Source organism: Gopherus flavomarginatus, chromosome 2, assembly GCF_025201925.1.
Source record: "Gopherus flavomarginatus isolate rGopFla2 chromosome 2, rGopFla2.mat.asm, whole genome shotgun sequence".
Classification (NCBI taxonomy): domain Eukaryota; kingdom Metazoa; phylum Chordata; order Testudines; family Testudinidae; genus Gopherus; species Gopherus flavomarginatus.
In genome coordinates this window covers 177,246,247-177,259,168 of record NC_066618.1, presented here as the reverse complement: position 1 = coordinate 177,259,168, position 12,922 = coordinate 177,246,247, and the positions used below count along the sequence as shown (strand labels likewise).

Genomic DNA, 12,922 nt, shown 5'->3' with positions numbered 1-12,922 from the left:
AAACTATATAAGCAGCAGCAAAGTCTCTTAGGAAAGTGTCTCAGAAATGTTATTAAAAACTAGGTTTATTACTCCGCTGAATGAGCCACCGAAAAATCCACAGCTGAGCAATTCTGGTTATGTCGGGTTTCACAGGATAGGAAAAGTTATACTCTCCTTAGTGACCCAGTGATCTTGGACGTCTCATGATATCACATAAGGCATAAAAGCAGCTTTACAAGTTGTGGAGATAAGGACAAGAAGAGTTTGAATCAAAATTGAAATTACATGAATTTAAACTATGTAGTGGAGACTATGGGCTTTCAAATGAAATGTAGGTTACAGTTAGATAAGATGTGTTTCTTTTTATGCACAGCACCAACCACAACCTTCAGCCTTGTACTCTAGTCTAGTAAAAGATTATCTATAGCTTAAACAATTGAAAAATAAAATTTGAAAATGGGATTCAAAATAAACTTTAAGTCATAAAACATGACAGTAACTTCAAACTGTCTCTGGTGAGTTTAAGGTAATTACCAGGTATTTTGGAAGAATCGACCAAGTGTTCAGGGTTGATCACCAGGCCAGAGGTCTGAAGGCTGTCACCAGTTTAGAAGACATTAAGTCAGAGACTGACGCAGATCAGATATGGGTTATTCTTAAGGCACTCAAGACATGCACAGTTTTGGGCACATGTATTTCAGCATGGACTCAACCACCATTCCAACTGAAGTCTCTCTTATTTTTAAAGGCGAAATCTCTTGTTTGATACTTTGTAAAACCTAGAAAGTGCTATGCTGGACTTGCAGCAATGAAAAACAAGTCTGTCCCATATGTCAGGAAGCTTAACTCTAGGATGGTACATTTGACAGAATAAACATTTCTGGGGTTTTAAAGGAAAAGCTGCATTAAGTAAATCAGTCAGTCAATCAGACCTATCATCTTGAAACTTGAATATATGTATGCCAGATTCACTAGGCTGTAGCAACCACCACTCACATGGTTTTAAACTTTGACTCACCATGATGACCTAAGGTCAAAAAGAATTGGCCCATTGTGGAAATGTAAATGTATATATTGACAACCTGCTATTTTATTAGGTATTGCACAAAGAGGAGGAGGAAAGTGTATAAGATGTTGGTTTCATCTGAAATGACACCTGATTACCATCAAATCCACAACAAATTACAATGCATGTGCATGTTTAATTAAAGGCTTTTAACTATCAGACCACCCTTCTTTCAGGATACACTGCTCTTGGTAGAAATATTATTTTTGTTGTCCTGTAGCACAGCAGTAATAGAGCATGGATAATCTGCAATTAATTTAATAAAATCAAGCCCACCTATCTCCCCTCACAAGAAAGTACTCCAGTACTTGACGTAGATACTAGTGAACGACCCAAGTGTCCTCTTACTCTGTTTGTACACTGCCCAGCCCAATGTGGCCCCAAGCTTGGTTGACCTTTAAGTGCTACCATAATAAGAAATAAATAACAACAATAAAAGACCGTTTATACCCTTGCCAGGCTATTCTCTACTACCTTGGTGTAGGACCAAGAACAAAATATTCATTTACATAATCCCAAAGAGCACTCAACAGAAGGGACTAGACTAGTGCTATTCTGTATGAACAGATCTACATTTCAAGTCAGATGGACATTGTCCATAATATTATTTGAAGTACTAGGATATGTATTTGGATTTAAAATGCATTATTATACAGTCTCACTTCTGACTCTCACTCTAATATGCTTCTGCCCAACCAGTGTGAATTTATATTAAAGTGAGGTTAAAACTTAATATATAAGACCTAGTTCCTGACAAACTAAAAAACAAGAGAATAATAATGAGTAACCCAGGACAGTAGACCAAAGCAAAACAAGCAGAATGCAAAGAATGCTACTGACATTAGACAATAACAGCAGCAACAATTTTTAATTTACTTCTGAATGAAACCACAGTAAGACAACCAAATTTGAAAGTTTGGGTACCCATGGACAAATAGGCAGAAAATTTCCCCTGCCACTTTCCCAGCCAGTATATGTTTTTAAGCTCTTAACTGTGTAATTCCATCCCAAAATTGGATTTATGAATAAAAACTATTGAAAATGCAGGACTTTAGAATGAATGTGCCATGTCAAACACATCTGTTGCATTACTAGCGTGCTATGAAAATACGCACAACGTACTTGGATAGCTTCAGACTGTCCAACAGGAAGGAAGTTTAAATGGCAGGCAAACATCAGTTGTCAGTTTCCCAAGACTCCAGACTGAGTCAGAACTGAATGACTATGTAGTGGTTTCTTTTGTTTTGGAGAAACTGGATTAAGCAGTAGTAATACCACACTATAAGTTTCCTGACACTGGGCCAAATGGTGGGTTGTGGCTGTGTCCATTCCAAATCAAGGTTGGGGAGAGCAAAGGAAGGCATGCTGTGGTCTGCAAACATGCCTTTGCACTCACCTGAGATTGGAATCATTCTGCTCTGGGCCTGTCACTAGGTGCACGTTAAAGTAGCCTAAATGCTGCTCTAACTTGTTCAGCAACCAAGGATCCATTATGGACAACAGGGTTCACCAGGGCACAGAGATGCCCCAGCCACACCCACTTTCCCTTAGCCACACTGTGATTTAGCCATGGGAGAAGGGGAAATTATGCCACCCAAGGATCCCTCTACTCTAGTGGGTTCTTCCGAGAGCTAATTAAACCAGTTTTTCAGCAGAATTGCACTAGATGAGCTGTACAAAGCTGCCCTACTCACTGTCATAATCTCAAACTATAACTTATTTTAGAATTTTTCAACATATCCAAAAGGCAGGAAGAAAGATAACTGGTAATGTAAAAGCAGCAAGGAATACTGTGGCACCTTATAGACTAACAGACGTTTTGGAGCATGAGCTTTCGTGGGTGAATACCCACTTCGTCAGAGGCATGTAATGTGACTGTCACACACTTGAAAATTCAGGTAATTTAGTAATTGCAAATGTGTATTTCTCTACGATGAAAGGAACAGTAGCTCTGTTTGGAATGCTACTTTCTAGGTTACCATAAATATTATGGGAAATAAACCAGCTACATAACTGATCCCGACAAATGGGTCAAGTCGAGGTGAGCCTAGTTCCCCTCAGCTCAGTTTACAGCCTTCTTTCACTGACAAAGCAAACTTCCTGTTGAACATCTCCTCTATAGCAAAGTTACTGTCAAACTGTCAGCGAAGCTAACGGACAAAGAGACATGGGAATCTGAGGAAATTAAACCAAATAACAATATGTCCGGCCTACTTGACCTCTTATTTTCTTAGTAAACACTTTCCAAATTGCACCATGTAATGAGCATCTTTTGGTCCAACTCTTTTTTATGTTCTTCACTTATTTTTTGTAAAGATACATTAAAATTGATGTAAAAATGTCATCAGTTTTGACAGTCTATTTAATAAATCTGGGTCCAATCTTTCAAGCCCTCAGTAACAGGAGCAGTCACACACAAATCTGTGAGTAACTGCAGGCAAGATCTGGCCCTTTATCTTAAAAAAATTGTTTAAAATGTAAGCTTAAAAATGTACAAACATATTTGTTCTTCCACTTTATAGTTAAAAGAAAATACAAAACACCTGGGGTCAGGTGACATAGCATTCTATTTCTCAATAAATTTTTACTATGAAATGTGGTGATTTCTTAATACTGTAGATTTCACAACAAATTAGAGAGTTCAAGAAAATGAAGCAAAAATGACTATTGATTAGGAAAGACCAATTTATGAGGAAAGATTAAAAAGAACGAGAAGTAGGTTGCTTTGTTAAACAGAAAAAAGGTGGACATAGTAATAGTTCACAACTAATTGAGAGGAGTAAACAAAGTCTGGAAGAAAATTGTTTGGGGATAATATAGGGGTACTGGGATAAAACTGATAGGGAAAACATAGGCTATCACGGAATGCCTCCTGTGGGGAGGCTATTCCACAATGTAATGGATTTCCTGTCAGGAAGTGGAGGAAATTCAATAAACAGGACATTTAGACTGTATTGGCAAGAGAGATGGACTAGATGTGATCTAATATGTATTTTCTCTCTCTAGTTCATGTGATACTTTGACAGCTGTACAGTTTAACAGCTATTTAGTGAAGCAATTTGCAGAATCAAGCTTATATTCTTTATTAAGGATTACGTTGAAGCCACATTCAGCTTTAAAATATCAGCTGTTTCTGATGTAGCACAGTTTAAAAACAAAAAGGTGTGTCTAGAATTTAAAGGAGGAAAAATATTACATGGAAATTCCACTGTACTTGCATGGGAAGACATCACCAGCAGTATAACTCCCTATGCAAATTAATACTGTATAACCTACAACATCAACAAATAATAATAAATTCCTACATTTAAGTGCAATGGGGCTCTGTAACTGAATATAAACAACGCTGATGAATAGATTGGGTTGAAATGTTCCATGCCAGGTCTCTGACTCAGGCTGAATGTTTCTGGAAACTTTCAGCCAAAAGTTTCAGCCATTTCTGAGAATGAGGCTAGAAAAAAAAATTGTTTTGTCCATGTTAAAAAATTCTGGTAACCTTCTCTTCGAGAAACTCAAGTGCCCCCATGCTTTGATACAGGAACTTGAAATTTGGTCAAAGGGTAGCCCTGTCACAGATGTGCCTTTTGCCATCCCTGTTAAATCCACCCATAATTGGGCCAAGTTATATGCCTTTGAAAATTCTGCAATTTGCGCATGCTCATAAATACATGATAGAATTTAATAGCTAAAATTTCCATTCTTGGCATGCTCCTGCTCAGGCCAGCAGGGGGCTGAGCAGGATTATCCCTGCAACTGCAACTCTGTGATGCTGCAGGCTGTTTTGGATTCTGGTCAGGAAATGGAACTGAAAGCCAGGAGACTCTCTCTTCTGAACTCTGAATGCTCTCCCCTACTGATGCCAAGGTGGTGTACAGGGAGTTGCCTGGTTTGAATGCAGGGAGACAAGAGACAAGCCTGCCAGGAGTAGAGTGGGACAAGGAGTGTGATAAGGAGAGGGGAGACTGGAACTGGAAGCTGATCGGGGCGGGAGAGTAAGACTGGGTATTAGGATGGGGGTAGACTGGTATTGACTGGACAATGAAACTGGGACCCAGACTGGAGGAAGGAGAAAGATGGAGGCAAAACAGATCTAATGAGAAAGCAGAATGCAGGGCGAAGAACTGGTAGTGGCTGCATAAAGAGACTGGGTCAAGGAACAGCAGTAGAACAGTGACAGACTGGATGAGGAGCCAATGGGGACGGGAAACATGGGGAGGGAGGGTAACTGAACACTGGGGAAAGGGAACAGACTATAACTAATGCTGGATGGAATTTTTCTGCCAAATCTTTTAGTGAAAAATGCAGATTTGGTGTCACAAACGGTCTGCAGACTTGTGTCAGTTTTACCATATTGTTTAGACTGGGGATGTGGTGGGGACTAAAAACATTTTAAAAAATAGTTTTGACGTTTTTTAAACAAAATGTTTTGGTTTTTTTGCTTCTGAACAACTTTGTTTCAAAATTTCATTTTTTTTAAAAAAATCAAACATTTACATACAGTCAAAATCAAAATGAAATTATTTTGTCAAAGGAAATTTTTTTTCTGCCCTAAGTGAAATTTATTTTCGATTGTTCGAAAATGCCAGCAAATCAAAAACTAGTTATTCCCATAGCTCTAATTATTTCCTCCCCAAGAATTAGTTTTAGAAATCAACTGCAAAACTCCCTCCAATTCTAATGCTACAGGTCTGAATGCAAGGAGGAGATTCAAAGCCTTAAAGATGCTAATTTTCAACAGTATCAGCATCAGGGTCATTCTTCTCTCAATGATTTTTTTTTTTTATTCACTGTTTACACTGGCACAAACTACTCATCTGTTTCCTTTCGAATGCTCATTAGGAGTCTCTGAGAGGAAGACTCAAATCATGTCACTGATCATAGGCACAAAGTGACACCAAGATCTACAGTACTCTTCTATTTTCAATTCATAGTGCTTATAATACAAAAGCAGGTGCACTAAGACTTTTTTTTAGATGGGGGGATATGCCCCTAAAATGAACAGAAATGAAAGCACAGAATTAGTTCAGCTAAAACACTCTGAATGAGGCTACTGGAAAGCTGCAGAAAACCAGCTGAAAAATGCGGAAAGGTATTATGCTAGCAACTACACCTCTACCCCGACATAACGCGACCTGATATAACACGAATTCGGATATAACAGGGTAAAGCAGCACTCCGGGGGGGCGGGGCTGCGCACTCCGGCGGATCAAAACAAATTCAATATAACGCGGTTTCACCTACAACGCGGTGAGATTTTTTGGCTCCCGAGGACAGCGTTATATCGGGGTAGAGGTGTACTTTTGTATTCAAGAAGACACTTTTTTAAATGAAATAAATGGTGCTTTGCAATTTTCCTTTTGTTAGGTTAATATTTTTAAAATTAATTTGTAGTTTGGCTGGCTCTCTGGCCTCAATCTCTTATCAGGCTGGTTTTACGGAGCATAGATACACAAGGAAGAGACAAGAGAAATAACTGCAGATGAGTATTTTGGTCTTACTGAAAAGACACACACTTTATGATAATGCATTGACTATTCTGCAAATCACTCAGCCTTCATAAATCAGAGAAAAGAGAATTCCCAAAATAATTTTCCAAGAGGTCACATGCACAGTTACCACATATCCATCAGGGCTACTTTTTTTTGGTTGTTGTTGGAAAAGTGTGTCATGAACTGTAGTGGAATATATGTTGATATTCTATTATCTCTACAGCAAAAAGAATTTGAGGGTATTCATAGGGATTTAAAGTTAAATTTTCACATTAACTCATAGATTTAGGATTATTTACAAATTAGGATTTCACATTTGCCCAGGTGATTTCGGATTACTGAAGGAAAAGAAAAATCATCTATCAGCATTTTTCACGTAAGAAAATGTCTGTTACAGATGTTGGAAGTAACAAGCCCTCTAGAAATGACATTTCCGCATATTCTTTCCTATTCCACTTTTGTCTGCAACTATTAAACATCTATGGCAGTTACTAGATCTATAAACACAGTAACAGACTATAAAATGTTCCACAAGCATAGTGTCACGTTTTTGTGATGCACTTCCTAAAGAGAACGAGACCCCTCCCCACCTCTAAAAGCTATTGAAAGCTTTAACCATGGTCATTAGAACCACGGCAAAAGTAACTAGAACCTGACCAGCAGTACTAGGATCCTTTAAAATGATAGTAGTCACCATATTTGGGAGGAGGGAAATCTCAGTGGTTTGAGCATTGGCCTGCTAAACCCAGGGTTGTGTGTTCAATCCTTGAGGGGGGCCATTTAGGGATCTGGGGCAAAAATCTGTCTGGGGATTGGTCCTGCTCTGAGCAGGGGGTTGGGCTAGATGACCTCCTGAGGTCCCTTCCAACCCTGATATTCTATGATTCTACTCTACTTTTCTCTACTTAGTTACAACACTCAAACCTGCCACCAAAAGATTTTGTCTCATCAAAATTTCTCGTCTCTTAATAAAATAGCCTTAGGCCAAGATTTTCTAATGAACAGTGGTTTGGGAGTGCTCAGATCTGCATGCTCATCTTGCAACACCTTAAAGGGCCCTTACTTTTCGATAGATGGATGGGTTCAATGAAAATAACGCCTCTATATCAAATTGGTCACCCCAAATTTGAGAGACTAGAGTTCTTTTTGAAATTCTTGGCCTGATTTCTCAAGTCAGAACTTACTGTACACTGGTAACCATTTCAATCTAAATTCAGGATGAGACATCACAGCACCAAGACTATTTTCCTAAAGTCTGAAATTTAGCTTCTGTCTGTCAGCTCTGGTTTAGTATGTTTTCTTGCTCTTCTGGATTTCATTAGATTATTTCATACTATGGATTATGCAATCTCCATGGAATATCTTTGTTACCTAGCAGGTTTTTTGGTGCCCATCTTTCACTGATTAGAACATCTAGCTGGCCAGTCCTATCTTGCAACCTTGATCATTTGGAATTTTAGGTTAGTTATAATCTATTTTCCTTCTTCATACTTTTTTACTTTGAAATGAGTAAATTAAAATAGATTTTCTATATGAATATTTGATTTTTCTTTTATATTGCTGATGATCATTAATCAATTTACCTGACAGGGCATCTTGTGCTTCAAAAAAAGTGCTGAGACCTCCTTTCACATATGCTAGACTCCCCTCATTTTTCTTGTTTGCCTGCTTCTTCAGATTCATGACTGCCATTTTGAGCTGATCAAAACTGAAATTAAGCAAAGAAGAAACATTGTCATTGGTACAATGAAAAGGGATTGATACAATAAAAGTAATTTAGCACACAGGACATGGTAATTTACAACATTTTATCATATCATAGAGTATTAGACAAGAGAGAGATTTATTAGGTTATCTAATACATATTCCTGCCAATGAAGAATTGTTCTTCATGTTACATTTCTAGAGTTCTGAACAATCTAGTTTTCCCAAACGAGGGGATTCCATCACTTCTCTCGGAAGAGATTTTCCATTGAGTATGTTTTGTAGTCAGGAAGTCTTGCCTGATACTGGCCCTAAGTTTTCCCTTTCTAAATTTCACCCTATTGCTCCAAGTTATATCCGCTTGCACTGTATCATCCTACATAATTACCTGCATTTACCTCTTTTCTTCTGTGTACACTTAGCCAAACAATGTACATTTAACTCTTTTAAACTTAACCCCATTCACTTTTTGTTTTTAATTTCCGAAGTCCCTCAAAATTTACCAACATCTTCTTGATAATGAGGTTCCAAACTAAATGCAATTTTGCATCAAAGCCTTCAAGAAAAACACATTCCTGCTCCACTCCTTTATGCTTTTGCACATGCAGCCTACTGGGTTTTGCAGCGCAGTATAGTAGCAAAAAATTCATGTCTAACTAGCTGTCCAGTGTCACTCCTACAGTAGATATATTTCCATATTACTGCTCCCCAGTACTCCCAGATTTGTTATCCATTTTTGCTTTAGTCAAATATTTAAATTGGAAATTTAGATTCAACTAGCTTTGATTATTTTCAAAGTAATAATATCTGTAATTCATGATTAACCACTACACATATACTATTTGTTTCTTCTATTCAGGGACGTTATGTTACTTAATCAGCAACCATTAGTAAGCATGGAAATACCAATTATAATTAGAAAAAAGTGTGATTTTTCAAAAATATTTCAATTTTTTTTAAACAACGACTGCTCAAGAAGACAGTGAAGGATGGAAATTAAAAAAGCCACCAATGCGGATAAACCTAACACAATAGCACCAAAACTCTGTCAGTTTAAAAGCGTTAGTAAAAGATTTGTTGAAAGAACAAACTAAAAACTAATTTGAGCTCAGTCAGTCAGAAAGTGATCCCCACCTGCTGTGAGACAGGAAAGCACGGGTGCACTGTGCAAAGGCATTTCCCTTTATAAAGGGATGATGTCACAATGTTTTGCTTTATTTCCCGTTTCCATTTGCTGGTCGGAAATCATATTACTCACTGTCTGAAATGGCCTATTTGGGTGTACAATAAGAACTTCTTACTAGCAGCATTTTCAGAGTGCTGAGCTTAACAAAATCAGTTCTGCTCTCTTTTAACTAATGTTTCCCTGTTATCTGATAAATTGATATGAAGGCTGAAGAGTTTGTTTATACTTGTTATGTTGTTCTGTCAGGAAAATAATTTTAGGGTGAAAAAAATCTGAATTTCCTTCAAGGAAAAAACATACATAAGCTAACCAAAACATCAAAGTTCCACACATTCAGAGTTCCTGCTACCTGGGGTTAAATAAAGGGTAGGGACATTAAGGATATGCTGTGCTCTTCTGAAAAAAACAACAAAACAGCACAAGTAAGGTACGTGGGGGCCAAAATAATGCCACCTAGTAGTTATACAGTGCTTTTCATCAATAAATTTTTAAGCAGTTTACAAAATGGGATGAGTATTCTCTCCACTTTAGAGCTGAAGAAACTGAGGTACAGAGAGGACAAGGCTAAAATTTTGAAAAACCTTAAATGACAAAGCAACTTACATCCCACTGACTTTCAGTGGGACTTAAACATCACTTTGGCATTTTTGAAAATTTTACCCTAACTAGCTTGCCCAAGGTTACACAATAAAGTACCAGCAAAGTTAGACGTCAGGAGTACTAAATCCCAACCTTGTGCGCCATCGTTTCTATGTCGATGAAAGCCTACTCAATGGAATCTTGTTACATTTTTCTTCCAGTATTAACTCAAGGCATGGATCTGTCCTTGATTATGTCTACCCTTCTTAATTAACTCTTAAGTCTTCTAGTTCTCATTTATGTACTTGTTCTATCAAAAACACCCCCTAACTTCCTAGTACTTATCTGAAACTCTAATGTTCTGCTCCAGCGGGGTAATGTCTTCTTTGTCCCACGTTTCTGAAATTTCTAGCCTTGGAAAAATAGTTAAAGATCCAGCAGACTCAAAATTATCCTTAATCTGCAACTTTGTCTATTAATCTACAATCACCTCTGAAACATCACTAAATCTATCATTCAAGTCTTCCTTGTTGTAACTAGTCTGAAAGAATATTTGCATCTTTGCCATTTTAAATATTTTCAGTTTTCCTTCACTTTGCTCTACCCTTGTTCCTGGTTTATACTTATGATGAGTTGGTTCAGCAAACATGCAAACAAAGTGCTTTCTATTTAAAAATAAATCAATACAAAATAAAGGTGCACTCTGCCCCCATTCCATTAGCTTGAACAGAAATACCTACGAATTATGGCTTCAGTCCAGAGCAGTGGACCCAATGCAAAAAACAGCTTAATGGGATAAGCAAATAAAGAAAGCTATACAACAGTAACTTGAAGTTCACAAGAACGGTTTTGTAGAAAGTTGTGACAAATTATTTTCCAAAGACAGATTCCATGCCTTAAGTTAATATGGGCAGAAAAACGTAACATGCCATTTTAATACGAGGCTTCACACATGAATGCATCACTAGGCACTGATTCAACACAACAATGTGAAACAGTTAAGAAAGTAAGTCTATGTCAAGCTACGTTGTTGTCTATGTAGTTATTTATGTTTTCAACTCATGGACACAATTTCAATATTTTATTCATTGACATACTGTTTTACTGGAGAGTTGATTGTGGATTTATTCTGTTGCTTACATTCCAGCTAAATCCTGGTAAACCAAAAGATAGATTCCTGATCCTGTTAACAGTTCCTGAATGATAACCACAAAGACCTATTTTAGGGCTCAAGTCTGCAATCTTTACAATGAGTGGATCCACTGAGTTACTATTCACTGTAAGTAAAGATGACAGAATCAGGTTCAGAGAGCTTAGACAGATAATGAAAAGTCATTTTAGTAATTTTTCCTCCCTCTACTTTTATTTCAAATACACTCTTCCTCTTACACATGTATTGGAACATATCGTTCCCTTGCTATTGGAACAGCTCTTTTGTCTTATAATTAGAGATCTTTCAGTCACAGTTTTGATGCAGGAGTAAATGAAAAGTATTCTATGCCCATCTAAACAACTGTATGCTTTTCATTTAAAGTGGTCATAGCCTTCTTGGGTCCTGGTAAACTGAACATGTTCTACCACTTAAATGCAAGAGAAAATTACTACACCAAATGAAGTCTTTACTTCAATGCCTGGTTTTAAGCTAACATCATTACAAGAATATTAAAATTCACATTTTTTTAAACAGTGCTCCATCCTCCATTAAATCTACTGTAGTCAAAAACTGCAGAATTGTGCATGTTCAGTTGCTTATGCAAAAGTGTATGTACATAACGTATCCATGTAACTACCACAATCCCATGCCTGACCAAAATTCTACTGAAATCAGGAAAAATTTTCCACTCATTTCAATGGGCTTTGAATTAGGTGGTTACGAGAGCAAGTTCTGTGTACAGAATTCTGAACGTTTGCATACAAGCAAAAGCTAGAAGTTGTTCTTCCTAAGCATTATGATGGAGTCATTGGCAAAAATTTCCAGAACTTCACCCCATGAATCTCACTGGAGGGTCCTACCTTTTTCTATTATCGCATTTCACCTGCCTGCTGATTAAAGCCCTACTGTTTTGTACTATGTGTTTGTACATTGCCTACCATAATGGGGCCCAAATTGGACTAGGGATTCTGGACATTACTGTAGTATAAACAACATTTCTTCCACTACTACCACCATTGATATCTATGACGTTCAGTAACAATACGAATACTGTCGGATGTTTCAAAAACATTGTTATTGTCCACAAACCTTGTTGTTGAATGGTTCTCTATCAAATACCATGCAGCAGAGAAGTTTTCACTAGTGAAATCGGCACTCATCCCAGGAAACAGTGCCTCCAAATCCTTCTGGGGAAATCTGCCTCTGGAAAAGGCAAATAATTTATAAAATAAAGTGTTTACTGCCAAAATATTATAAGAAAAATTACCACATAAAACAACAGCCCATGTTCCATTCTTCAAATCATGACACTAAGTAGTAACCGAATAAAAACACAGAACTGTAACAACCTAACAAAATAAATCTGGTACTAATGGTTCGAGGGTAAACCCAACACATCTAGGAAAGAGGCAACTGAAATTAAAATGGTAAATTATTTTTGGATTTTACTAATGTACATGGGAGTAGTAGATTAAAATGGTGCTACACACAATAGTTGCAGTTCTAACAATAAATAGTATCACCATGAACATTCTCTACAATGAAGGCTGTTACTTCCTTTTTTAACTTCAAAATGTCTGAATACTATAATTTGCATTTAGAAATCTGTGTACATTTGTTGATGCAAATATTTTTTCTCCTTCTTGAAAAAGAATGCATACATCAATTTATACAGTCTTTAAAATATTTATGTTTAGTAAAAGGATTACTCAAATTAAATGAAGACTGTGTGCTGTGAAGGCAAGCAGAAATTTTCCTCTTAT

The 12,922-nt window shown here is 37.2% G+C and overlaps 1 protein-coding gene across 8 annotated transcripts in view; it reads right to left on the bottom strand.

Annotated features, from left to right (window-relative positions):
* The window catches only part of EXOC2 (exocyst complex component 2), a 204,346-nt gene that overhangs the window by 144,637 nt on the left and 46,787 nt on the right, over positions 1 to 12,922 (bottom strand). For all 8 annotated transcript variants that reach the window (XM_050939919.1, XM_050939918.1, XM_050939915.1 and 5 more), the window contains 2 exons: positions 12,249 to 12,362; positions 8,121 to 8,245 (listed from right to left, as the gene is read on the bottom strand). In XM_050939919.1, coding sequence (XP_050795876.1) covers positions 8,121 to 8,245; positions 12,249 to 12,362 — 239 coding nt within the window. The remainder of the gene's footprint in view (positions 1 to 8,120; positions 8,246 to 12,248; positions 12,363 to 12,922) is intronic.